Here is a 27,238-nt window from a genome sequence, read left to right as displayed (position 1 = left end):
CCCCATGGGGGCTAATGGCATAAATTTAAAGCAGTACATTCAACTGCCTATGAGCAGTTGGTATGTATTTTCTTAGGCCCATTAAATGAAAGGGGAGAGGGTCTAGAGAGCCCAAGATATTAGTAATTCTTATTGCCATTCCTTACTAATACCTATATTAGTCCTGAGACTGTGGGTTTTAAAGAAACAGTTTCACTAGAGAAGGCTGAAGAAGTGCTATAATCAAGGGCTGGACAGGTGCCTGGTACCAATTTAGGGTTAAGGAAGAGGTTGAGGATTTAAGAGTTTATTTACCATAGTCCCACAATTGCTTTGGCCAGGTAAAGAGTGGGAAATAAAAATAGGGAAGGGGTGTCCTGACCAGTGTGGCTCAGTTGGTTAGAATGTTATCCCATAAAATGAAAGGCTGCAGGTTTGATTCCCAGTCATGGCACATGCCTCAATGCAAAGTTCAATCCCTGGTCCAAGTGTGTACAAGAGGTAACCAATCGATGTTTCTCTTGCACACTGATGTTTCTCTCCCTCCCTCCCTTCTCCTCTCTCTAAAAGCAGTAAGTATGTCCTCAGGTAAAGATTAAAACAACATGGTATCCATGAAATCAGTAAGCAGACCCTGAGTTGAACTTAACCTAAAATGAAATGGGGACCAAAATTTTGGGGGGGTTGTACATAAAACAACAATGCATTTTATAATTAAGAGTACTGGATATTCAGTGAAATGCTGACGATGTAAACCAGGAAAATGACTAACATCACCAAGGAAGTTAAAGTAGATGGGAAAGAGAGAGAAACCATAGGGCAAGTTCCTACCTCATCATAGTTCTTTTCTCATGGGACAACTGCAAGTATTAGGGAGCTATAAAGCATTTCACAGATTGCTTGAGACAAAAACACAACCACCAGTTACTGATATTATCATTAAATGTTTAAAGGTGTACGGGTATACCAGCCAGGACAGGCTACATTATGCTGTCAAGAATCCCCAATTTGTGGCTTAAAACAAAAAAAGGTTTATTTCTCTTTCATCCTATATGCCCATTTCAATTTCAGGTAGATAGGGAAGCCCTATTAATTGCAGTTACTTAGAACTCAGGTTGACGGAGCAACCACCATTCTGCCAATCAATAGTCTGGATAGAATGAAGAAAACAAACACACAAAAGCTCTGGAGGGCCTGACAATGGCAATTAGACATGGGACATAAAGTGACACATATCATTTCTGTTCATAACACTGAATAGAAATAGTCATATGGTCTTCCATGTGATTAGAATAAGAAAATTGGATGTGGCTAAGGGCAAAAAGGACTATCATGTAAGGCTAATTATCTAGAAATCCACAGATACAAGAAAACTGTAGAAAGACAGCCTGAGACTTTGACTTACATACCATGATTACTAGATACAATGGAGAAAATGCAAAAATGCACTACCTCTTCCAAATACCATCCACATTTCATTTTAATGGCCCATGAATAGGTAGCTCCGTCTGCCAGAACATTCTTTTTTTCCATTGCTCAGACCATATTACAATACAGCCATATAAAAAACTACCCCCCCAAAGTCTTTAATGTGAAAAATAAAACCCCAAAACCCTAAGTCTCAAAGACACTGGTTACTGCTTATGCTGATTAACAAAGAAATGAACAACACAACCACAAGAAATCTGGGATATATATCTTTTTAATGCCAATTATTTGGCTAGGAAACTGAAGGACTTGAATTTAATCTGAAGATAAAAAAAGAGAGGCGAAATTAGGAAATAAATCAGCTATCTATAAAGAGGAAATTATAAATATAAATCAGTGTGTTCCTAACCCATAATAATTCTGTAACACCTGACTTCTGATAATAAACACTACCACATGGTCAAAGGAAGGACATGTTATAGAAGATGGGCCAATCATGTACAGCAGGTCCTAGAATAATATCATTTGGTTCAATGTTGTTCCTTACATCATTAACGAAAAAGAATCAATTCCTAGCTACAGCCACTGTCTGTGGGGAGTTTGCACATTCTCCCCGTGCCTGCGTGAATTTTTTCTTGGTAGTCTGATTTCCTTCCACATGCCCAAAAAGTGCATGTTAGGTTAACTGGCATGTCTAAATTGCCCCAATCTGAGTGACTATGGGTATGTGTGTGAGTACACTCAGTGATGGAAAGGCATCCTGTCCAGGTTTGGTTCCTAGCTGCACTCTGAGCTTCTAGGAGAGGCTCCAGCCACCCTTGACCCTGAACAGGAATAAATGGGCTAAAAAATAATTACCTTATTTGTTTTTATCTGTCTTAAGTGTATGTATAACTCACATTTATTTCAGTGGTTTATACTAGAAGTGTTTGGGGTCTTTATTTAGAAGTTTGGTGATGTTTTATGTGTCCAGAAATATACCTAAGGAACTAAACTCTTGTTTATATCAAATAGGCTATGATAAAATTTGTTTTGTTATATGTTGTTTCACTTAAAGTCACCTATCAACAAAGTTAAGCGAGGACTTGCTAACTTCATCCCATTAGCCTGGGCAATTGGGTCATGTAAGCACATGATTCCAGTTATAAACAATTAGATTCTTTCCCAGGAATTTTCCTGAAATGTAGCTTTCTTGACTACATATTTCTTAACTATATACATAAGACTACAGTCATATATATGGAAGCAAATGAATGTGGAACCAGGCTCCCCGCCATAGGGAAAAGCTTATCTCCAATAGAAAAAAAGAAAGCAAATATTTAGAAACAAGCAAAGAAAGGTGAAAAATAGAATACAACTGGTGCCTGATAGCCTAAGGTCCTGTCTTGACTTAGTTCCACCTTCAGTTCTGTCAGTTTTTCTAGGATACTTCCCATAAATTCCCTTTATTGTTTAAGCTGATTTAGTTAAGTTTCTGTTTTGACCAACACTGTTTCTGCCAAATAACATACTGACCAGAAGAAGAATTTTGTTTCAATGTCAATGGCATGGAACATCAGGACAGGTTCCTTGTAGATGGCATGAAAATTAGGAGGGTATTTTGCTACAAACATGCCCATCTAATAAAAGCCTCATAATGAATTCTGAAATTGGCTGGAAAGACCAGACAAAAGACTCAAGTTGAGTAACACTGAAAAATAAACAAATCAAAGAAATATCCATATGCTAGAGTTATCCAACTTTCCTACTCTACTCATCCAGAAGGCTATATATGATTAATTCTATTCAATGTCTTATGAACAGAAATGGCCTGTGCTATTTAAGAAAAATCAGTTAAAAATCTGGTCAGCAATAATCCTTATAAATTCAAATAGTTATATAATCAAGTTATCAAGTATAAATAAAAGAAGTAAAAACTTTTACACAAGATGGTAACTTTCACAGAAACTTGGTATATTCAATAAATCTCATTTAAACAGATTCAACCAAAAGTGAAGAGAGTAAAAGGAGAAGGGGAAAGGGAACAGAAGAGTAGTCATCACTGCATGTAAATCTCCACATATGAGAATGAAAGAGTGAACATCTGAGCAGATTAAAAAAAAGGTAATGAAAGGCTTTTTCTTGTCATGAGAGTATAGAAAATACTAGATGCAGAGCATTTAGGTAGTATTAATAGGAATTATACATTTGCCACAAAGCAGAGTAATGATAGTGATGGAGATTTAAAACTATTCTGACATCTACTGAAAGTCTTATTCTGATTATAGTAAAGTTTCAAGATGACTTTCTTGATAAAAAATGAAGTTAGTAATTCTTTCCTTTATATATGTAAGGAATCTATTGTGATAAATAGAAAGATAGCCTTCTCTATGAGCTCTGACATGAAGATGTACATGCTTATTTCATACTACCTTTTAAGAAAATTTAAAGTAAATGGATTTCAAAAAGAATATTCAAAATCACATTTAAAATTATATTTTTAATTTTAACACAAAAAGTGCTCCCATACTTTCTCATTAATGTTAGTTTATTTTATTTATGACAGTTCTTAATTAATTGTAAAAAGCCCTACCTGAAAGGTATACATAGCTCCCAGGTTCCCAATAATCTTAGCCTCAGAATTCCTTACAGGTAGCTAGCTCTCTTTACTTCCAAGTCAGATTATCCTTCTGACTCAGGTAACTAGAGAAAAAGGCTTTAGTGTATCTATTTCCTGAACACAGCTAAAGCCAAAAAGAGAAGAAAGAAACAGCAGTACTTCTATGCCTCCTTGTGAACCTATGTGACTGTTATTCATACCCTAGTCAGATTAATTCTCTTAACATAATATTCAAAATATCCAAAAAACAATTTAAAACTACTCAGCATATAAATAACCACAAAAATCCCAAATCTCATGGAAAAGACATAAGATACTAACCCCAAGATGACCTAGGCGCCAGAGTCATCTGACAAAAACTTTAAAGCAGCTATAATAATAATGCTTCAATAAGCAATCAAAAACAGTCTAGAAACCAGTGGAAAACTAGAGAGTCTCAGCAAAACAACAGAAGATAGGATAACCAAGAGGAACTTTAGAACTAAATATTACAATAATAGAATTTTTAAAATTCAATGGCTGGGCTAAATATCAAAATGGAGATACAGGAGTCAGTGAACATGAAAACAGATCAAGAGAAATGATCCAATCTTAACAGCAGGAAGAAAAAGAACTGAAATAAAAAAACCCAGAACCTCAGTGTTCTTTGAAACAATGAGCTCTGATATCTTTTTCTTTCTTTAAAGATTTTATTTTATTTTTAGAGAGAGAGGAAGGGAGGGAGAAAGAGAAGGAGAGAAACATAAATGTGTGGCTGCCTCTCATGTGCCCCCTACCAGGAACCTGGCCTGCAACCCAAGCATGTGCCCCAACTGTGAACTGAACCAGTGACCCTTGGGTTCACAGGCCCGTGCTCAACTCACTGAGCTACACCATCTGGGGCCAGGTTCCAACATTTCTGTCACTGAACTTCCAAAAAGAGGTGAGAGTAAAGCAATAAAAAAAATGAAGAAATAATGGCTGAAATCTCAATTAAAAAATTGATTTGAGAGACAGAGAGGAACCAGGGGAGAGGGAGAGAAAGAGACAGAGAGTTGTTGTTCCACTTATTGATTCATTCACAGGTTGATTCTTGCATGAGCCCTGACCTGGGATCAAACCTGCTACACTGGCTATCAGGATAATGCTCTAACCAACGGAGTTACCCAGTCAGGCTGAAACCTCCCCAAATGTGACAAAACACATAAAACTACTGATGTGGAAAAGTTAGTGATTCCCAAAAGGGATCAATACAAGAAACACACACATTACTAAGTGTTGAAAACTAAAGACAAAGAAATTATCTTGAAAGCAGATAGAAAAAAATGACCCATAAACTATAAGGGAACATTTCTGATAACTACAGATTTCTCATCAGACACTATGAAGGCCAAAAGGAAGTAGTAGCACATTTTAAAGTATTGAGAGAGCCCTGACCAGTGTGGATCAGTTGGTGGGATGGGTGTCCCATGGACCAAAAGGTCACAGGTTTGATCCCTGGTTGTAGAGTGTATAAGAAGGCAACCAAGTCGATGTTTCTCTCACATCAATGTTCTCTCTCTCTTCCCCCTCCCCTTTTCTCCCTCAAAGAAATGACAAGCATCTTCAAAAAAGGATAAAAATACATAAATGTGTTTGATAGGTAGATGTTATATTTTTTAAAAACAGCTCTTTCTATGTCTAGCACGGCCATGGCTTATAGTACCAGGAAGTATCTGAAGTGTGTAGCAGCTCCAAAGTGTCGGAGGCTGGGATAAACTGACTGGCGTGTTTGCTCCTCGGCCATCTACTTGACCCCACAAACTGAGAGAATGTCTCCCTCTCATCATTTTCTTAGGGAACAGATTTAAGTATGCCCTAATAGGAGAGAAACAAAAGATCTGTATGCAGTGGTTCATTAAGATTGACAGCAAGGTCTGAATTGATATAACCTACCCTGCTGGTTATATGGATGTGACCAGCATTGATAAGAGAATTTCCATCTGATCTATGACAGCAAGGGGTGCTTTGCTATTCATTGTATTATACACCTAAGGAGCCCAAGTAAAGTTGTACAAAGTGAGGAAGATCTTCGTGGTGACAAAAAGAATCCCTTATCTGACGATCCATTAAGCTCACACCCACTACCCTGATCCCCTCATTAAGGTCAATGACACCATTCAGACTGATTTGGAGAATGGCAAAATTACTGATTTCATCAAGTTTGACATTGGTAACCTATATATGGTAACCTAAGGTGCTAGCTGGGGAAAATGGGTGTGATAATCAACAGAGAGGGACATCTTGGTTCTTCTGACATAGTTCATGTGAAAGATGCTAATGGCAACAGCTTTGCTGCCCGACTCACCAACATTTTTGTTATTGGCAAAGGCAACAAAAGCAAGGGAATGGATTTCCTTTCCCCGTAGAAAGGATGTGCACCTCACCATTGCTGAAGAGAGAGACAACAGACTAGTGACCAAACAGAGCAGTGGGTGAAATGAGTTCCAGGTGACATTATTGGAAAAGTCTTTGTATTTAATTAAAGATAATACAACATGTAAACAAAAGGGCTGAAAGAACTACTAACCTAAAAGTCTATATCCAGTGAAAATATCTTTCAGCAATGAAGTACAACAAAGATCTGCTCAGATAAAAGAAAATTAAGAGACTCTGCTGCCAACAGATCTACTCTAAAAGAATTGTTAAAAGAAATTCTTCACACAGAAGAAAAATGATATCAGAAGGAAAATGGGGAGACTAGAAATGAAAAGCAAAAGAAATGGTACATAGGTAGGCAAATATAATACATTAATACTCTCCTCTTACATTTGTTTGGTATAGTTCAATAGTTAAAAGAAAAATTTATAACATTGCTTAATGGGACTTTCAATGAAGAAAAATGGAATATACGAACAACAATAACAGAAAGAGGGAGAGGATAAAGAAATCTACATAGAGTGTCACAGGTTCTATTTCAGTCAGGGTACATGCCTGGGTTGCAGGCCACAGCCCCTAGCAACTGCACATTGATGTTTCTCTCTCTATCTCCTTCCCTTCCCTCTCTAAAAATAAATAAAATCTTTAAAAAAAATACTATTAAAAAAACATTGTATAAAAAAAAAGAAATCTACATAGTGAGGGACAGTTCTATAATCCACTTAAGGGGGTATAAAATTTAGTCTAGGCAGACAGCAATAACATTATATATACTGTAATCTCCAAAGCAATCAATAAAAAAAAACTATATAAGGAGACATAATGAAAGAAAAAAAATGAGAGAAATTTAAAATGGAATACTAAAAAATGTACAGATAACCCAAAAGAAGGCAAGAAAGGCATAAAAGAGTGAAAACAGAAAAATGAAATAACAGAAAACAAGCTGTTCAACTGATAAAACTAAATCCCAACATATCAATAATTATATTAAATGTAAATGGTCATAGCTACAAATCAAAAGACAAAGATTGTCAGAAGGGATGAAAAAAATATCCAACATTAAGGTATTTATGACTAAATCACTTTAAAAATAATGACACAGGTAATGTAAGAATGCAGAAAATATATATATATATTATCCAAACTCCAACAGAAAGATAGCTATACTGATTTTGTCAATATCATACAAAGTAGACATCAAAGAAAAAAAATCCAGAGAGACATTACATAATGATAAAAGGATTAATTCACTGAGAAAATACAGCTATCCTAATGTGTATTCACTTACTAAAAGAGCTTCAAAAAACATGAAGTAACTCACAGAACATGAAAGGAGAAACAAATTCACAATTACATTTGATGACTTTAACATCCTCTATCAGTAACAGAACCAGTAGACAGAAAATCAGTAAGGATATAGAAGAAATGAACAACATCAGCAACCCACTGAATTTATGTAATTATATTTATATAACACTCTACTCAACAATAGCAGAACACACATTCTTGTCAAATGCTCATGGAGCTCTGACTGGTGTGGTTCAGCTGGTTGGGCATTGTCCTGTAAACCAAAAGGTCCACAATTCCACCCCTCTCCCGTCCATGTTTCTCTCCCTCTTTCTCCCTTCCTTCTCCTCTCTCTAAAAATAAAGAAGTAAATAATAAAATAACTTAAAAAAAGCCAAAATGCATATGGAACATTCACCAAGATAGATCATACTCTGAATCATAAAACAAACCCTCGTAAGTTTAAAATACAAACTATGTTCTCTGACCATAATATAATTAAACTAGAAATACAAAGATAATAGAAAAATCTCCAAACATCTGGATACTAAACAACACATTTCTTAGTAATTCTTGTGTCAAAGGTGAAACCACATTCCAACATCCCTCATAAACAGTGTAAAAAAAATTAACATTACCAAATTTAATCTAGCAATAATAAAATGGAATGAAAATAAAAAGGACAGAGTAATGAAAAACAAAGTAAATTAACAGAAAACATTTCTAAACTGGGAAACCTAAATCCAAACATAATCAATTTGTAGGATGCAATTAAATGAATACTTGGAATGAAATTTATACCATTAAATTTACACTGCTGTATTGGGGAGGGGGGGTGGTCTTAAATTCACCTTAAGAAACTAGAGAGAGGGTGAACATAATAAATCCAAAGGAAACAGAACAGGTAATATAGAGCAGAAACCAATAAAATTGAAAACAGGAACAAAAAAGGAAAAAATAAATGAAACCAATGCTGTTTTTTTAAAATATCAATTAGCCCTGGCTGGTGTGGTTCAGTGGATTGAACCCCTGGCCTGCAAACTGAAAGATCACCAGTTAAATTCCAGGTCAGGACACATGCCTGGGTCATAGGCCAGGTCCACCGCTGGGAGTGTGCAAGAGGCAACCAACTGATGTATCTCTTGCACATCGATGTTCCTCTCCCTCTCTTTTTCCTTCTCTTCCCCTCTTTAAAAGTAAATAAATAAAAATCTTTAAAAAATAAATAAAAACATGAATAAAAACCCACAAATTACTAACATTAATAATGAAAGAAGGGTAAACTACAGAGTCCCAAAGACACTGAGAGGTTAACAATAAGAGAGTATGGGGTCCGGCACAAACAACACCCCCTTTTTATTACAAAATCATAAGCATGTAATTCTGTAACATAATACAATCAGACTCAAGCACACCATACAACATTTGAGTTGATTAAAACTATAAGTTATTGCACCCATATTATTACCCTACCAACCACACTCAGGTAGGCATTTCTTCTACCAGACCCTATATTATGAAAAACCTCAATGTATATAAATTAAAAAACTTCAAAGAAATGAACCAATACTTCAAATACTTTACATAAACCAATCTCCCTACAAAGTGGAATAATCTGAATAATCCTATATCAAAGAAATTAAAGTCTTATTTCAAAAACCTTTCTAAAAAGAAATTTCTAGATCCAAATGGTTTCAATGGCAAAGTCTATGAAATGTTTAAAGAAATAAGACTAATTCTATGCAATGTCTTAAAAAAAAAAAACCCAAAAACCAAAAAGGAAACACTCCCAACCTACTTTATATGGCCAATATTACCCTTAATAGAAACCATAAAGAAAAAAACCCTACACACCAATATGCCCTATGAATACGGATGTAAAGTCAAAGAAGAAATTACAAGGGAAATTAGAAAATACTTTCAGAAAATGAAAATGAAAATACAACATACCAAAACTTATGGGATATAGTAACAGCAGTACTCAGAAAGAAAATTTATTCTGTAAACTAGGACTTATTCTGCAAACTAAGACCAAAATTTATTCTGTACTAAGACCTTATACCATACACAAGCATTAACTCAAAATGGATAAATTACCTAAATATAAGAGCTAAAACTACACAACTCTTAGAACAAAAGAGTAAATCTTGACCTTGAATTTGGAAATGGATTCTTAGTTATGATATCAAAAACATAAGCAACAAAAAAATAAAAGGAAATTAGATTTCATCAAAACTAAAAGACAACCTACAAAATGAAATATTTGCAAAACACATATCTGATAAGGGTCTCATATCCAGAAGATACTTTTATAAACCTTTCTACTCAAAAACAAAAACTACCCAATTAAAGAATGGGGAAAGAACCTGAATCAACATTTCTCCAAAGCTGTACAAAAAATGGCCAACAAGCAAATAAAAAGATGGTGAAAATAATCAGTGACTAAGGAAATGCAAATCAAAACCACAATGAGCTATCACCTCATACTACTAGGATGGCTATTATTTTTCAAAAACACACACAATAATAAGAACTGGTAAGAATGTGAATAAACTGGATCTTTGCTGATGGGAATGTAAAATGGTAAACTACATGTAAAATAATAGAAAGTTTGGTGGTTCCTCAAATTACAAAAAAAAAACCCCCCAAACCCCAAAACCTAGAATTACCATATGACCCAGAAATTCCATTCCTAGATATACGCTGATAAGAACTGAAAACAGGTACTCAAATATTTGTACACCAATATCCATAGCAGCACTATCCATAAGTCAAAAGTTACCCTCCCAAAAGTTAGCAATAACCCACAAATGTCCATTAATGAATGGACAGATGAATTAATTGTGGTATGTACATACAATGGGATATATAATATTTTTGCCAAACTGACAAAATATATAATTTTGATGGAGTTACAAAAATAATAATAATAGTAATTACTTTACTATTACCTTTTGGTAATAGTAATTACCTTATTATCTTTTTGTTCCAAAGTGACTTTTTTAAAAAAATCAGGTGCCTGTACTTGTATGTAAGGATTTCCGGTATGAAGAATTAACCAATCAGATGCAACCTTATTATGTAATGTGACCAGTAAGATGAAACTATTTTATGACCTATATATTTAGGGTTTTAAGATAGGGCATTCACACCAGATAGCTATTGTTGTATTGACTGTTGTCAATACATCATTTTTTAATTCAACAATCTAAGGTAAAAGAGGTCAGTGCTCCTGAATAAACAGTCAGGTATTGCATGTTTTAAATATTCTTTCAGCACACAGGTTGAAAGTCACTGCTCTAAGGTAATAGTTGGTTCTCAAAGTATGATTTCTGGGCCAGCAGCACCAGCATCAGCTAGAAGCTTGTTAGAAATACAAACTACCAAGCTTTACCCCTTTCTCAATGAATCGGAAACTCTAGGGTTGGGTCCCAGCTGTCTGTTTCAATAAGCCCTCCAGGCAATTCTGAGGCACAGTCAAGTTTGACCACCACTGATCTAGGGTAATGCCTAGAAGTGGTATTGCTGGTTGTAGAACATCCTATTATTTTCCAAAGTGGTTTTTCCAACTTACACTATCATCAGCAGTGGAAGAGCTCCCACTGCTCCATATTCTCACCAATGCCTGATATTGTCAGATGTTTCATTTCTGCCAGTTCAGTCTATACAAAGTGACCTCTTGTTTTAATTTCTATTCCCACAATTGTTAATGAGGTTAACCATCATTTCATATTTTTATTGGTCATTTAAATTTCTTCTTTTTTAAAAAATCAAATAACTGCTCTGGGTTTTTGCCCTTTTTCTTTTATTTGTTGTTCTGTCTTTGTCTTACTGATTCACAGTTCTCTACATATATTTTTCATACCAATCATCCATCCGTTATGTGTTGGGTTAGGTAATGTTTAAAATGGCCCTCACTGATCCTCACCTGTTGGTAGCTAAATCCTTGTACTGCCTCTTCCCCTTGAGTGTAGGCTGGACTTACTGTGTTCATAAGAAGCAAGTCAGAACAGAATATGGCAGAAGTGGTGGTATATCACTTTTGAGATTCAGTTATAAAGAGACTGTGGCTTCCATCCTAAGAACTCTCTCTCATTCTACTCTGGGTCTTTCATTCTGGGAAAAGCCAGCTGCCATGCTGCGAGGTGGCCCAGTGAAGAGTTCCTTGTGAGTCAATTCACAAGTGGATCTTCTGAGGCCTGCCACCATCCAGATGAGAGAGCACAGCAGTAGATCCTCTCTCAGTCCAGCCTTCAGATCAGTGCAGGCCTTACTTACACCTTGACCACAGCCTCATGAGAGAACCCTGAGCCACCCAGCTAAGCTGCTCCTGGATTCCTGACTCACAGAAACTATGAGAGCAATGTTTGTTGTTTCAGTTGCTCAGTTTTGGGATAATTTATTACACAGTAATACATAACCAACCAATACATGTGAATTACAAATATCTTCTATTCTGTGCCTTAGCCTCTTCAGAAGGTCTTAATAAACAGAAGTTTCTATTAATATTTTAATGTAGTCATTTTTATCAATTTTTGTATGGTTAGTGTTTTCAGTCTTAAGAAATCCTTGCCTGCCTTGAGGTCATTAGAGTATGCCCTCTCTAAAAAAAAAGATTTGAGTTCTCCTTTTTAATCTTCAATCTACTAGGAATTGATTTTTATGCATAGTAAGAGGCAGGGTCCAACTTCATTTCTTTAATATGGTAAGCAATTATTCTAAGCAAGTGCATCCTTTCCTAACTAACATTCCAGGTAGCATGTATTTACCCACCTAAATCCATTAAGTATATAAAATTCATTATTTAGTATCTCCTCTCAATTTGTTATTCATCTTCCCTTTTCTTTTTTTAGGCTCCTCAGACACTCCAGCTGGGCCTCAAACTCATGCCTGTGGGACCCTCAAAGTAACCCTCCCTTGTTGCTCAAGGTCAGATGACTGCTCTGGACATCACTCAGCAGATCTTCCTCTCCCTTTCTAACAAGGCTGTGTAATCCAATTGACAACTTAAAGCTCTATTTAAAGTGAAATCTGTCTATTTCTAGGCTTCTTAGTGTTAAAAGAAATTAACAAAACTAATAAAACAAAGTATAAAGAAAGAACATTAAAACCAGAAAAATTTTAAATATAAAAATCAGATAATAAAATCAGAGTGATTAAGTTTCTTGGTAGTCCTGGCAATATTTTAGGACGTAGTCTATTAAAAACCCTAGATATCACTAGAACTGATTTTGAATATGATCTTTGGGTGGGAGGAATGTCTTATATCCACTAAGGTAATTAACAAGGGCCCAGTAGTGCCTCATATATGGCAAACATTCAAATTTTTTGACAGAAAAATGGATTAAAGAAGTCTTCCCATCTTATTGTTCTTTAAGAATATTCTCGTAATTCTTGACCCTTTTGACTTCCACAGAAATTGTTACTCAAGTCGTCAAGTTCCACAGAAAATCTACAGGGATTTGGATTCAATGAATCTACTGAGCAGTTTAAGAAAAAATGACATTTTACCATATTCACTCTTCCATTCCATCCTCAGTATATGGTATGTAACTCCATTCACTTAAGGCTTCCTTTGTGTCTCTAAGTTTAATTACTTTTCTTTATAAAGGTCTTATACATCTCAAATATTTAAAATTCAGTTTAAGTATTTCTTTTTCCAGGAAATCTGTCTTCCATCTCCTACCCCTACTCTGAATTATGTACTCCTCTTTTGTGATTCCTCTGCACCTGGGGCACATTTTAAACAATACTGTCCTTAATTCTTGATTGATTTGGTCTGCTTCTACCTCTAGACCAGGGGTGCCAAACTCATTTTCACCGGAGGCCACATCAGCCTCGAGGTTGCCTTCAAAGAGCCTAATGTAATTTTAGGACTGTATAAATGTAACTACTCCTTAACTAGGGGCAAACGGCAAGGAGTTCGCGCTCCAACCAGGTAAAAACAAGGTGCCGGGCTGGATAAAACAAGGTGGAGGGCTGGATTCGGCCCAAGAGCCTTGTGTTTGCCATCTGTGCTCTAGACTGTAAGCTCCTTGAGGGCAGAGACTGCCATTTCTCTATCACAGTACCTAGCACACAACCAGCACAAAGGAGCTCAATATTATTTTTCAATTTTATAAAAATGAATAAATAAACGTAACCAATGAATGTAAAGTATAAACTGTCCTATTAGGCAAAGAACTGACACTTAATGAGTACCTTCTATGTGTAGGGCACAATAATATGCTGAGTGTTTAGATATATTATCATCTGAAAGTAAATCATCCTTTTGTCACATATTTTATAAAAGCCCAATATTAGTGTCACAAGATGTTCTAAACATTAGGAATACTCTAGTGATATTCCATTCAATTTTATTTTTAAAAAAAAACCCATAAACTGGGTGTGTTATAAACGAGGGAGATTGATCATATTTCTGGAGGCTGGGAAGTCCAAGATCAAGATCAAATAGATTGGGTGTCTTGTGAAGACCCACTCTGAAGTTCATAGATGGTGCTTTCTAGCTGTAATCTCACATGGATAAAGGCACAAGTCAGGTATCTGAGGTCCTCCCAATCACAATGGGTCCACTGACTGCACAGAAAAAAAACAAGCAGACAGGAAGAGATGTTCTGAGATTTCAAGTATAATTTATGATTAAGTGGGGAATATTACAAGAAGAGGAATCTAAAGGGAAAGCTAACTAGTTTAGGACTTGCCGACTTTGTGATGCCAATGCACATTAAGGCAAAGTACTGAAGGCAATTGGAAATGCATGACTGACACTCTAGCACAGAGGGTAACTTGACTGTTAAAAACACATAGTGGCCTTTGAAAGAACAGATTCAGTTGTGTAATAAGAAATGGAAGACTGACTTTCAAGATGACCTGCGTGAGTACTATGAAAAGGTATTAAGTGACCAGAAGGAGAAAACAGAAGCTCAAGAGGGTACCACAGTCAGGGAAGGTAGTTGTTTTTTAGACGGGATCACCACAATACATTTAAAGGCAAACAGCAAGTAATCAGGGTCAAAGAATGGTCTAAAGGTTTGTGTGTATGTCAAACAGTGAGAGAATGGGGATATGAGATAAAGAAGAAACAGATTGTTCTGTGCTGTTCCAGAGGACTAAGCTAGGATGATGTTAGAACCTAGACACAGAAATTCAAGAAAGTATATTTGGGTTCTACATTGTATCTTTATTAATAGTACAGATATTTAATAAGGGAACAAACTGCCTTACTCTAAAAGATATTTAACTGGATGCTCAATCATTTGTCAGAGACGCTGCAGGAGAAATTCTTCACTGTGTGAGAGGTAAGACTGGGTTCCATCTGACACTAAATTCTGACCTGTCTCATATTAAACAATAACTCCTATTCCCCCTCTTCCCAGACCTGGTGACCTCTACTCTACTTTCTATCTCTATGACTTGGCCTATTCTGATATGCTATATAAGTGGAATCATATAATATCTGTCCTGTTGTGTCTGGCTTATTTCAAATGCCATAATGTTTTCAAGGCTTACCTATTTTATATGATGTGTCAGAATTTCATTCTTTTTATGACTGAATAACCATCTACTTTACGTATATATTGTATTTTTAAATCTATTCATCTGTTGACAGGCACTTGGGTTGTTTCCATTTTTTGGCTATTGTAAATAATGTTGCAACACAAGTATCTATTCAGTCTGTGCTCATTCTTTTGGGTACATTCCTGGGACTGGAACTGCTGGGTCATATGGTAATTCTATTTAAGGTTTAAAGATTTTATTGATTTATTTATAGAGAGAGGGGAAGGGAGAGATACATTGATCGGCTGCCTCTTGTACACCCTCAGCAAGGGACCTGGCCTGCAAACCAAGGCATGTGCCCCGATCAGGAATCGAACCAGTGACCTTTCAGTTTGCAGGCTGGCACTCAATCCACTGAGCCACACCAGCCAGGGCTAGATTTTACATTCTCTATAGATTTTTGAGGAACTGCCACTAAGAAAAAATAACCTAAATACAAAATTCATAATGAGATGCCCATTAAGATGGTTATAATTTTTTTTAAAAGTGCTGGTGTGGATGTAAAGAAATTGGAATCCTCATGCATTGCTGGCGTGAATGTAAATGGAATGCTGGTGGGAAAACAGTTTGGTGGTTATTTTGATATATTTCACAACACAGATGGACCTTGAAAACATGAAGCTTAGTGAAATAAGCCAGACACAGAATGACAAATATTGTAAGATTTCACTTACATGAGGTACCAAGGATATGCAAATCCATAGACAGAAAGTAGAATAAAGTTACCAGGGGCTAGAGAAGGGAGAAAGAAGAAATTATTTCTTGATAGAGTTTTTGTTGGGGATTATGAGAAAAATTTGGGTAGAGATGATGGTCATGGTTCTTCATTTTAAATGTATTTAATGCCACTGAATTGTACACTTATGAATGGTCACAATGATAAATGTTATATATATTTGACAATTTTAATAAATAAAATTAAACATTAAACAATACCTTGAGCTAATAAAAATGTATTAAGCAGGACCCAATGCAAAAAGAAAAAAACATTTTAGACCTTTCAAACTATGAAAGCATTTACTACAAGACTAAGACACTTATCATTCAAAATATGGAAGGATTGGGAATCAGGAGTAGCCACTACATTATCAGAAGTCAGAGCCGTCCAACAGCTGTTGACACTACAGCCTCTACAGACCCAGGAAGCTGGAATTAAACAATGGAATGCTCACTCCAGGTACCTCAACAGCTTCTCCTCACTCAGATCTCACAAAGTTGCTAACTAGCCAAAACAGCAGCAAAAAGAAAGCTTCCCTGTCCTTTTGTCTTCCAAATTGTGGGAATTCATCTAATTGATAAGAACCTAAAGACATCCACCTTTGTTGGAAGGGAGATCAGGAAATGCACTATATGTTATCATTTATAAGATGCTAAAATAATTTTAAAAGTGAAAACTGAGATGCATTTTACAATCAATAGTACATCATAGGCCCTGGCTGGGGTAGCTCAGTGGACTGAGCGCGGGCTGCGAACCAAAGCATCACATGTTCGATTCCCAGTCAGGGCACATGCCTGGGTTGCAGGCCACGTCCCCAGTGGAGGCCACGTGAGAGGCAACCACGCACTGATGTTTCTCTCTCTTTCTCCCTCCCTTCCCCTCTCTAAAAATAAGTAAATAAAATAATAATAAAAAAGTACATCAAGGTTAACTGGCAACATTTTATTCTAGAGGTATCAAATGAAATAATGTTGACTCTTAGAATAACAACTTCAATGAAATATAATAATTTTAACTTTATAATCTAAAACAGCTCTCCAAATACATTGATAAAAGCTTTATATTTTTGCATTTCACATTCAGGCATTTAATCTATACAGAATTTGTGAATATTATGGGGTAGAAATCCAAATTAATAGTTCTTAATTTCTTCAGCACCATTTATTGAAAAGGACATGCTTTTCTAATTTCCAGAAGATAGCTATCATATATCAAGGAACCCATTAAGTATAGGTTTTCTTCTGCTCCACTGCTCCACCTATCACTAGACTACACAGGACAGTGTGGTAATTAATTACTTCACTTGTGAAGTCAGTCTTCCCATATTGTCTCCTTTGGGAGTGTTTTGGCTACGCTAGCCCTTTATTGATTTTCCACAGAATTTTAGAATCAATTTTTTAATCTCCACCAAAACAACAAAACCAAAACAAACAAAAACCCCAAAACCCTTATTAAGGTTTAGATTGGGATTAAATTAAATACATAAATCCAGTTGGGAAGAATAATATCTATACAGTATCATCTATCAATCCATATACATAGTATTTTGGCTGAATTATTAGGATTTACATAATTTATTTCAATAAAGCTCCTAGAAATCTTAGGCCTTTTCTTAAAAGTATATTTTATTGATTATGCAATTACAGTGTTCCCAACTTTTCTCCCTTTATCCCCCTTTCACCCTGCACCCCCCAACCCTCCAGCCTTCCCCACCCTTAGTTCATGTCCATGGGTTCTACATGTAAGTTCTTTAACTTCTCTGTTTCTTATACCATTCTTAACCTCCCCCATCTATTTTATGTCTATCGATTATGCTTCTTATTCCCTGTACCTCTCCCCCGCCCCATTCTTCCCCTCCCCCTCCCCACTGAAAACCCTCTATGTGATGTTCATCTCTCTGATTCTGTTCCTGTTCTAGTTGTTTGCTTAGCTTTTGGGTTTTGTTTTGTTTTGTTTTTTTTTAGGTCAGCTGTTGATAGTTGAGTTTGTTTTCATTTTACTGTTTGTAGTTTTTGACCAATTTCTAGATAAGTCCCTTTAACATTTCACATAATAAGGGCTTAGAACTCCTTTAACTTTACCTTAACTGGGAAGCACTTTATCTGCTCTTCTATTCTAAATGATAGCTTTGCTGGATAGAGCAATCTTGGATGTAGGTCCTTGCCTTTCAAACACTTCTTTCCGGTCCCTTCTTGCCTATAAGATTTCTTTTGAAAAATCAGCTGAAAGTCTTATGGGCACTCCTTTATAGGTAACGCTCTCCTTTCCTCTTACTGCTTTAAGATTCTCTCTTTACCTTTAATCTTGGCTTAGTGCATTCCTCTTTGGGTCCAATTTCTCTGGGACTCTCTGGGCTTCCTGGAAGTCTATTTCCTTCGCCATATTGGGGAAGTTTTCCTTCATTATTTGTTCAAATAAGCTTTCAACTTCTTGCTCTTGTTCTCCTTCTGGCATCACTATGATTTGGATGTTGGAAGATTTAAAGTTGTTCCAGAGGTTCCTAAGTCTCTCCTCATTTTTTGGAATTATATCTTCATTCTGTTCTGGTTGGATGTTTATTTTTTCCTTTTGTCCCAGATTGTTGATTTGAGTTCTGGTTTCCTTCCCTTCACTGTTGGTTCCCTGTATATTTTCCTTCATTTCACTTCTGTAGCCTTCATTTGTTGCTTCATTTTGCAACCCAACTCAATCAATTCTGTGAGCATCCTGATTACCAGTGTTTGGAACTCTGCATCAGATAGGCTGGCTGTCTCCTTCCTCGTGGCTTAGTTCTTTTTCTGGAGTTTTGATCTGTTCCTTCATTTGGGCCATGTTTCTTTGTCTCAGCACACCTGTTATGTTATAGGGGGCCGCGTCCCTGGGCATTCACAAGGCCAGGCAGTGCTCTTTGCAGCAGTTTTAGCACTGTCCGTGGGGGAGGGGTCGGAGACGGAACAATGGCTACTGAGCTCTAGCTCCTCCCTCCAACAAACTCTGTCCTGTGAAGACTGGGAGTTTCTTCTGGCTCGACAAACCCTGTGGTAGTTTACCGCGAGCTTGCGTCTTGAAGTTTCCGAGTTCACCCAGTCCCACCTCACTGGCGCAGTCCGCCTGCCTTGCTGGTGCAGCGGCCCGCCTTGCCCCGCGGGCCCCTCGACCCAGTCCCACCTCACTGGCGCAGTCTGCTCGCCTCGCTGGCGCCGTTGGCCCGCCCTTTCACCTCCCGCAGCCTCGAGGGCTCGCTAGCGCGGTCTGATGCCTTGGGGCCCTCTCCACCCTGCGGGCGGCCCGTCAGTCTCTCCTGCTCCACTGGGAGTGTTTTGACTCCTTGGTTGTCGGAGTTCCGTGCAGTTTAATTTTCTGGCACTTCTGGTTGTTTATTGTTTTTAGATTAGTTATCCTCCTTTTGGTTGTTCCAGGAGGCAAAGAGTTTCTACCTACACCTCCATCTTGGCCAGGACTCCCATTTTTTAGACTTATTCCCAGGTACATCATACTTTTTATGCTATTGTGAAATATACTATTTTGTGTTTTCCTTCCTATCTGCTGCTAGAATATAGTTTCTTGTGCAACTCATTGTTTATAATTTGTAGATATTTTTAAATTTTCTAATAAACAATCATGTGGTCTATGAATGATAAGTTTTATTTCTTCCTTTCCAACTCTTTTAAATTTTCTTTTTCTTAACTTACTGAAGGTCAGGATCTCTGCAACTTTATAAGTAGTCTTAATAGACAATCTTATCTCTCCCAATTTCAGATGAACTCTTTCAATACTTCAACAGTAATTATAAAACCTGATTAAAAAAATACATGCCGTTTATCACATTTGATTTGTTTTGGGTTTTATGATGAATGAATGCTTAATTTTATCAAGCACTGTTTGCAGCTATTCAACAGATCATATGTTTCTTCTCTAACCTGTTGAGATGGTAACATATGTAGTAGCCCCCATAATTCACGGTTTCAGTTACCGCCCCGCCCCCATCAACCTCAGCCTGAAAGCAGTAAATGAAAAATTCCATAACAACCACTTAGTAAGTTTTAAGTTGAGTGCTGTTCTAAGTAGACGGATGAAATCTCACGCCACCTTGCTCTGTCCAGGGCAGGATGTGATCCTCCCTTTGCCAGGATATTCATGCTGTATGCGCTCCCTGCCACTCAGTAACTTACTAGCTGTCTTGATTATCAGATTGACTGCTGTGGTGTGGTAGCACTTGTGTTCAAGAAACCCTTATTTTACTTAATTATGGGTCCAAGTGCAAAATTAGTGATGCTGGCAATTCCAGTATGACAAAAGGAAGCTGCACAGTTCTTCCTTTAAATCAAATTATATGTATGTACAGGGAAAAAATACTGCACGTAGGGTTCAGTACTATCCCCAGTTTCAGGCATCCACTGGGGGTCTTACAACAGACATCCGCCGAAGATAAGGGGTACTACTGTATACAGGGAAACTTGTTTTAAGTGCCAAACTCAGTAGTAGAAAAATCATCCGCAATCGAGTTATCAAAAGTTACATTGAACTAAATTTTCCTGTATAGCAAAATTAAACTTGAGATCATATGACTTATTGTTAATATGAGAAGACACTTGCTGGAATGGGTATAATATTTTAAAGGTAAGAAGCAAGCACGAAAAAATAAAGAAGAAATGAACACTTTCAGTTGTTGCTGAATACAAATGTAAGGACTATACTGAATCATCATCTCTTCCTTACCTGAGGTTCTCTGATACTATTCCCATGGAAATACAGTTTTATGATGTGTAAAAAGGCAATTTTGAGTTCTTTAGGAATAATTAACAACAGTACTTTATCTTTTTATAGTAAAGAAAGACATAAAGGCAATAATTGTTTGGTATTCACAGAAAAGAGAATGTCTTTATAATGAATGGGAATTAAATTACCTTCATTCGACATTACCAGAAAATATGTTAATCATTCTTTAAAAAATAACCATACCTAGTTATGACTCTTAAAAATTAGTAATTTTTCCCCTCTATGCTACAGGGAGCTTTCTAATTAGAGAATATAAACTTTGAAACAGAAGAAAAGGGGTTGGACCCAAGTTGACAATACAAAAAATAAAAGTTCTAATTACTATTTACAATGTAGCTGAAGCTAGACTCCCCTTTAGCTTTAAAAGTACATCCACGAGCCAGAACAGTACTTTGGCAAAAGAAATGCTGTAACATAGAAAACACAGTTTAAAAATCCTAGGTCACTGGAGGAACAACTCCCAGCAGTATTTTAAACTGTTTCAAAATACTCAAAGTGACTAATTCAAAGCATACTAAAATTGTACTTAATTTACGTTCTAAAAATACAAAGTCAAATTTTGTGGTATTATTAATTTAAAGGTTAAATATTTAGTGCAAGAAAAAATATGAACAAGAGTAGAGTATTTCTCAATTTAAACACAATTAAAGCATCTTTTACAATAAGGAGATGAATACTTTTAAAAAAAAAACACTAATTTTGGAACAAGAGTTGAAAATAGACTGCCAAAAGGTTATGTTTTCTGTCCCTGGAAATGCAGTTTCAAAATTCACAAGGTAGCCAAATACTACTGGAATAAGACTCCTTACAACATGAACAGAAAAGCCTGGACACTACCTACCTTCCCAGCTGTCACAGGACCCTGTAAGGGTCAGGTGTCTGAGACTTAGGCCCTAGGAACACATTTCCTGATTTTTTGCTTTTTAATCCTTAAGTGAAAATCACAACCAGATCCTCTGGAAGATATAAAGTTAATTGAGGTCAGAGTGATATTTATATTCTGTTATCGAGGGCTTTCCCAGGACCCAGAAAGAAATGGAATGTTACTGGGCATCAATCTCCCTCTATGTATGCATAGTCTTGAAATGGGAAGAAACAAGAATAATAGTGTTTTAAGCCCAAGAGAAAACATGGAAACCAAAATAATCTCGGAGGGTAGAGGGGAGGAAAAATAACTGCTTAATGTTAGTTAGGGTGGAGGTTAGGTTAAGAGTTTCTTCTGACTACCATGCTAATTATATATGACAGTAAATTAGACTGGTAGCTAAAAAATAAGAAACGAAAAGATAACAAAAGAAACAAAAAATAAAAACTACCTCCCAGAATATGTCAATTCCTCCACCAAATATTTAAGGATGAAATGGAAGAAATGAGATTATCTTTTCGATTCTTATAGCATTAACATTATCATTACAACTATGAAAGCAGTTCTCCAAAAACACAGAAAATCTCCCAAATAGGCTCACCTACTTTGAATTCAGAAATTCTGCAACAAAATAATTAATGTACATAAAGTAGACAAAGAGAATGAGTACAGAGCTTAAACCAATTAAAGTTTGGAGGAATACAAAATTCTGTAAGGGCTACTGACAACAAAGGCTTAATGATAATTTGAGGCAGAAATATAGGAAGCTAGGAACATACTGGATTTCATAAAACAAGAGGATTATTACAAAAATGTTCACTAAGTACACAACTAAATTAATATCAAGATGTCAAAGGAAACAAAAGGCACTTTTGCAATTCTAAAGGAGAAAACACCTTTACGATTACAGAAAAAGGAAGAACAAGGTAAGCATCTTCTCACAAAATACGTAAAATAAATAAATAAATAAATAAATAAATAAATAAAGTAACCTGCTTCCCTCCCTCTCCCCCCAAACTCATAGAACACAAGTTTCCAGTTGTTAAGATGGGATAATTCATCCTAATTCATCCTAATCAGGAAAGCAAGAGACAGGAAATTTAAAAAAGTCAGACTTCTCTAGCCTGCTATTGAATATAATTTTTCTAGCCTATTATCCAAATACAACTAAACCCAGTTTGCTCTCAGATTTACTATACTCAGGGATTTAAGCACCCAGTCCCAACGTTCCTTTCTTACCTGTTTACTAACAATCAATTCTTTAATAACCAACATATAAAAGTGAATGATATCAGAAGAAGTGAGTAAATGACTAAAGGAGGGAGCTCATTAAATGAGGAGAAAGAGCACGGAAAGGGAACACTAGAAATACCAAAGACAGAGCTTTTCTATAGTTTTGCCTAACAAGCATGTTTTGTCTACCTTTAAATATACCCAGACAAGTATTAACAGCAATAGCCAGAACTGCAGAGGCACATACCTTAGTGGGACTTCCACTTATTAAGAGTATGATGTAATCCACCTTGGTTTGGCTTGGTTCATAAAAAGGTGTTTTAACAGAGTGGACTTCATTATAAAGGAGATTCCATCCCAGAATACTGCTTAGTCAATGCATTATTAAAAGTACACAACTTAACTAAGATTGGCAGTAAGAGATCTTAAAAAATTAACAGTACAATTGTAAGACACTCCCTTCTACAGATGCACAGCACAAGAATAGTTAATAAATACCATACCCTGTCACAACACATTTTTTCAATGTATTTATTATACCATACGGCCATATTGTCCCATTCTATACCATATGGTCATAGAGAGACAGAAAGTAACATCAGGGGAATCTAAATGTTCAGAAGTAAATGTTTAATGACAAAAGTATAAGCACATTCATTTGATAAATATTTAATAAGTTCCTTTCATTTACCAGAATATTCGATTTTGAGCATCTATAAAATAATACTTACAAATATAGGACATGCAATTTGTTCAATTCCCAACATAATTTCATGTTTAAGATGTTTGATAACAAGAGTATAAAAAAATAGAAACAACTTAATATCAAAAAAAATGTTTAGTTTAAAAATTGCAGTATATAATGGCAGGTAAAATATTTTGCTATATTGCTGTTAGAAATATTACAAAACCACACACACTGTATTATACAAGTATAAAAAAGTGTATGGATGTATGTACATCAAACTGTTTATGTAATTATACCTTAGTGGCAAGATTAGAGATGACTTTTTTACTTTTTGTACTTAATAAATGTGCTTTCCCTCTGTAATTAGAAATTTTTTAGTGCAGCTGAAACCTCCCTGGAAAACATATTTTTAAACTTACAGTTTACAGTCAGTAAGGTAAATTTTAGAAAATAAAACATGTCATTTTACACTAGCACAATTTTTCATTTCTTCCCATGCATATGGCAATCATAAGATATCTCTTTAAGTGCGTATTAGGAAGACAGCTCAAAAGACCACAGCACATTTCAGTTTCCACTGAATTAACACCAATGTCAAATTTAAAATTATGTCTCAAAGAAATTTATTCTACCATCCATGTCATTGAAATTTACATTAAAAAGATATCCATTTTTAATCACTTATCCCTCCCCGACAAATATTTATTATCAGCTCCTGTAAAAAATATAAAGGAAAACCTATTCATTATTAAATATTAAAACCTGGGTGAGGGAGGCAGTGGGACACACTTTCAATTAAAGTATCCTTATGGTTTCAGGAAATAAGGATATGCCTTCCAATTATTGTCAGTTTAAACCTAAATTCATCTAGCCTAGAGCTTCTCAAGCATTGATATGTGAGAAATGCCTAGGAAGTGTGTCAGATGCAGAAACCCATGGCCTCTCCTAGGTGAGAAACCTAGCTCTCACCTAATCAGAATCCTCCGGGAGTAGCAGAGTTCAATCTGGCCCTTCAAGTAAGAGAGCAAAGATTCTATATTACAAAGTCTTCCCTATATCATTGCAAACTGTTCTAATAAACTCTGAAACAAAATTCTCAATGTAAACAATGCTATAAGAAAATTGCAATTTCATAACCTATACCCACTAATTTATCTATTCTTCCAGATGCAATTCAACAAACCCACACATGCACTACAAAGTAAAGCAAGCCTAGAGGCACCTGTGCCTGTTAGGACAAAGGAATATCCGATTCATGGAAAAAATAGGCAGCAGATGTAACCCCTAGTATTTATCCATTAAAAACAATGTATCCTAAAAATAAATTTCCATGTCAACGGAACAAAGCTGTTTATAAATAAGAAGGAATGTGGAGGTGTGGGGAAGACAAGAGGAAGCTTCAGCAAGTTAAGTACCAAAAGCCAGGAAACAAGGCAGAATGAATGGCACCTAGGGACAAGGAAAACAGAATAAACTAAGAAATGGAAGAAGGGAAGAACTCTATTCTCAGAATCCAAAAGCTGGGGAAAATGAACAGATATTAGAGAAAATGCAATCTGTAAAGTAGAAAAAAATGTAATATATTTTTAAGGAAGAAGAAAAATATGAGAAAATTTAAGAGTAGAATAAGTGATGGTACAGGACACCTCTGGGCATAGATGGAGGTGGTATAAGAGGGTGAAAAACAAATATTGTGAACTGATACTGAATAGGGCAAGCACAGCAGATGAATTTTCAAAGTAAAGATGATGAAGCAGGAAAAAGAATTGCACAGAGTAAAGAATGAGACGTTACAAGAGTTGGGAAACAATGTTAACTAGTAGGAAGGAAAGAGAACTTTGAGCAAAGGCAACAGAGTAAGTCACGTTATCTAAACAATTGTAAAGCACAGTTGTTACACCATAAATTACCTCAAAATTTGTATAGTGAAGTGTATTATTCTATGTAATACAATGCCAAATACCCAAGTAAATTTCACGGAATAAAAACACAATGTAAACAAAATAATCTGACAAAGTGATTTTTTTTTTAAAAAAGGCTGAATAATGCAAAAACAGGTTTAGAGAAGCAAGGGCTAAACAGTGAAAGAGATGAACTGGGACCGAAAGAAGGACAACAGAAAGAAAGCAAGCCTAATTTTTTTTTTTTAAATGGGCAGTAATAAATAAAGAGTGGACCATGGAAGCCCGACCGAAAAGTGCCGGTCGTGCAAGGGAAACCTAATGGAACCGTGACAGCTTCAGGATTCAGAAAGTGAGCAGCTCCCAAGCGCCCCGAAGGATCTGCGGAGATCACAACAGATAACGATGTCAGGGAGCGGGCGGTGGAATGAGGTCGAGCGCCTCAGGACGACCAGGGGTAAGGGAAGTGCAGAAACGGCCTCCGGTAGAAGCTGAGGTCCGAGGGCAGGCGGTCCGGCAGATGGAAAAGGGACCGGGTGACAGAGCACGGACAAACATTAGGACCTGGGGCGGGGGTGGGGTGGGGTGGGGTGGGGTGGGGGGGCCGTGCGCACGGAGACCGGGATGGCGGGGAGAGCGGAAACGGTGGGGTTTAGGTTTGAAAAAGTCGAGACTAAAGCAAAACCAACCACTGGGTAAACGAGGTGAAGAGAAATCCCCAAACAAGTAGGAAAGTCGAAGGGAGGCCAGCGGCCTGAAAAAGAGGGCGGTCGGGGAGAGCAGAGCGAGAAGGATGCGCCCCATCATCCATCCCCATGACCACTGTCATCATCACAGACACCCCGGTAACTCGGGCAGGGATGCCGGCCCCGGCTCCCGGCCCCACATCTTCCCCCTGGAAGCCGCCGCCTCCCTCCACTGCCTCCCCCCACCCGAAATAACGAAAACATCTCAAGAGATGCGAGCCTGCCTCCCTCCAGGCAGCCGTGACCTTCTAGGACCAACGCTGAGGCTCGCCCCCTATGGACAGCCTCCCGCTCCCGCGCCGCTGCCCGGATCCCCCAAGCCGGGGTGCGGGCCAGGGAACCCCCCCGGAGCCGCGGTGTGTGTTTACGTCGCAAGGAGCCGCATGACGGAGAGGGACGGGGCGCGGGGGAGGGGGGGGAATGCCCCTCTCCCACCCGCAGAGCCCAAAGCAGAAGGTGGCCGAGGGCATCCGAGCTCCCAGCGCCACCTCTTCACACAAGATAAACAGCGGCCAGCCGAACCGGGGACGGGAGGGGGGCAGAGGGCGCCGGCACTCACCTCCTCGGGGATGGCGGGGTCCGCTGCAGAAGAGGCCGCGGCGCCCGCGCCGGCCTCGGGCTCCATGTCCCCGTTGAACAGAGCCTGGCCCTGCTCCGCGCCGCCGTCGCCGCTCAGCGCCGCCATCTTATAACCGAGAGCCGGGGCCCGAGCGACCGCTGCTGGGCGGGGAGGGGGCAGGGCGGCGGAGGGCGGGGGCAGGCGGAGGCGGAGGGCGGGGGGCGGCGGGCAGGGACGGCCGAGGCGGCGCCGGCGGCGGGGCGGGGGGCGCCTGGGCCACCTCAGGAACCGGCCCGCGGCCCCCGGCGCGGCCGAGCCTGAGGGGATTGGGGGAAGGACGCTGGGGCGGGGGGGGGGCGGGGGAAGGGGGCGGAGACCACTAGAAGTCGCCGCGGCAACGGCGTCACCCGCGTGTCACGGTCGTGACGTCACCCGCGGTGCGTGACGTAATCCTAGGAGCGCCCTCGCGCCCCCGGCTGTGGAGGCTTCCTTCGCGGCTTGCCCACCGTGGCGCTCGCCAGTC

General features: G+C 37.8%; 1 protein-coding gene and 1 pseudogene across 3 annotated transcripts in view; one reads left to right on the top strand and one right to left on the bottom strand.

The window, feature by feature from the left end:
• BRAF (B-Raf proto-oncogene, serine/threonine kinase) overlaps positions 1-26,882 on the bottom strand; it is a 130,871-nt gene extending 103,989 nt beyond the window's left edge. For all 3 annotated transcript variants that reach the window (XM_045855519.1, XM_045855520.1, XM_045855518.1), the window contains exon 1: positions 26,716-26,882. In XM_045855519.1, coding sequence (XP_045711475.1) covers positions 26,716-26,841 — 126 coding nt within the window. In that variant the 5' untranslated portion in view covers positions 26,842-26,882. The remainder of the gene's footprint in view (positions 1-26,715) is intronic.
• LOC123829654 lies at positions 5,677-6,463 on the top strand (annotated as a pseudogene).
• Positions 26,883-27,238: the final 356 nt, after the last annotated feature.

This window comes from Phyllostomus hastatus, unplaced genomic scaffold (genome assembly GCF_019186645.2).
Source record: "Phyllostomus hastatus isolate PE091 unplaced genomic scaffold, TTU_PhHast_1.1 phas_scaffold_114, whole genome shotgun sequence".
Lineage (NCBI taxonomy): Eukaryota > Metazoa > Chordata > Mammalia > Chiroptera > Phyllostomidae > Phyllostomus > Phyllostomus hastatus.
Note: the sequence above shows the minus strand (reverse complement) of the source record. Positions and strands in the feature narration are given on the sequence as shown.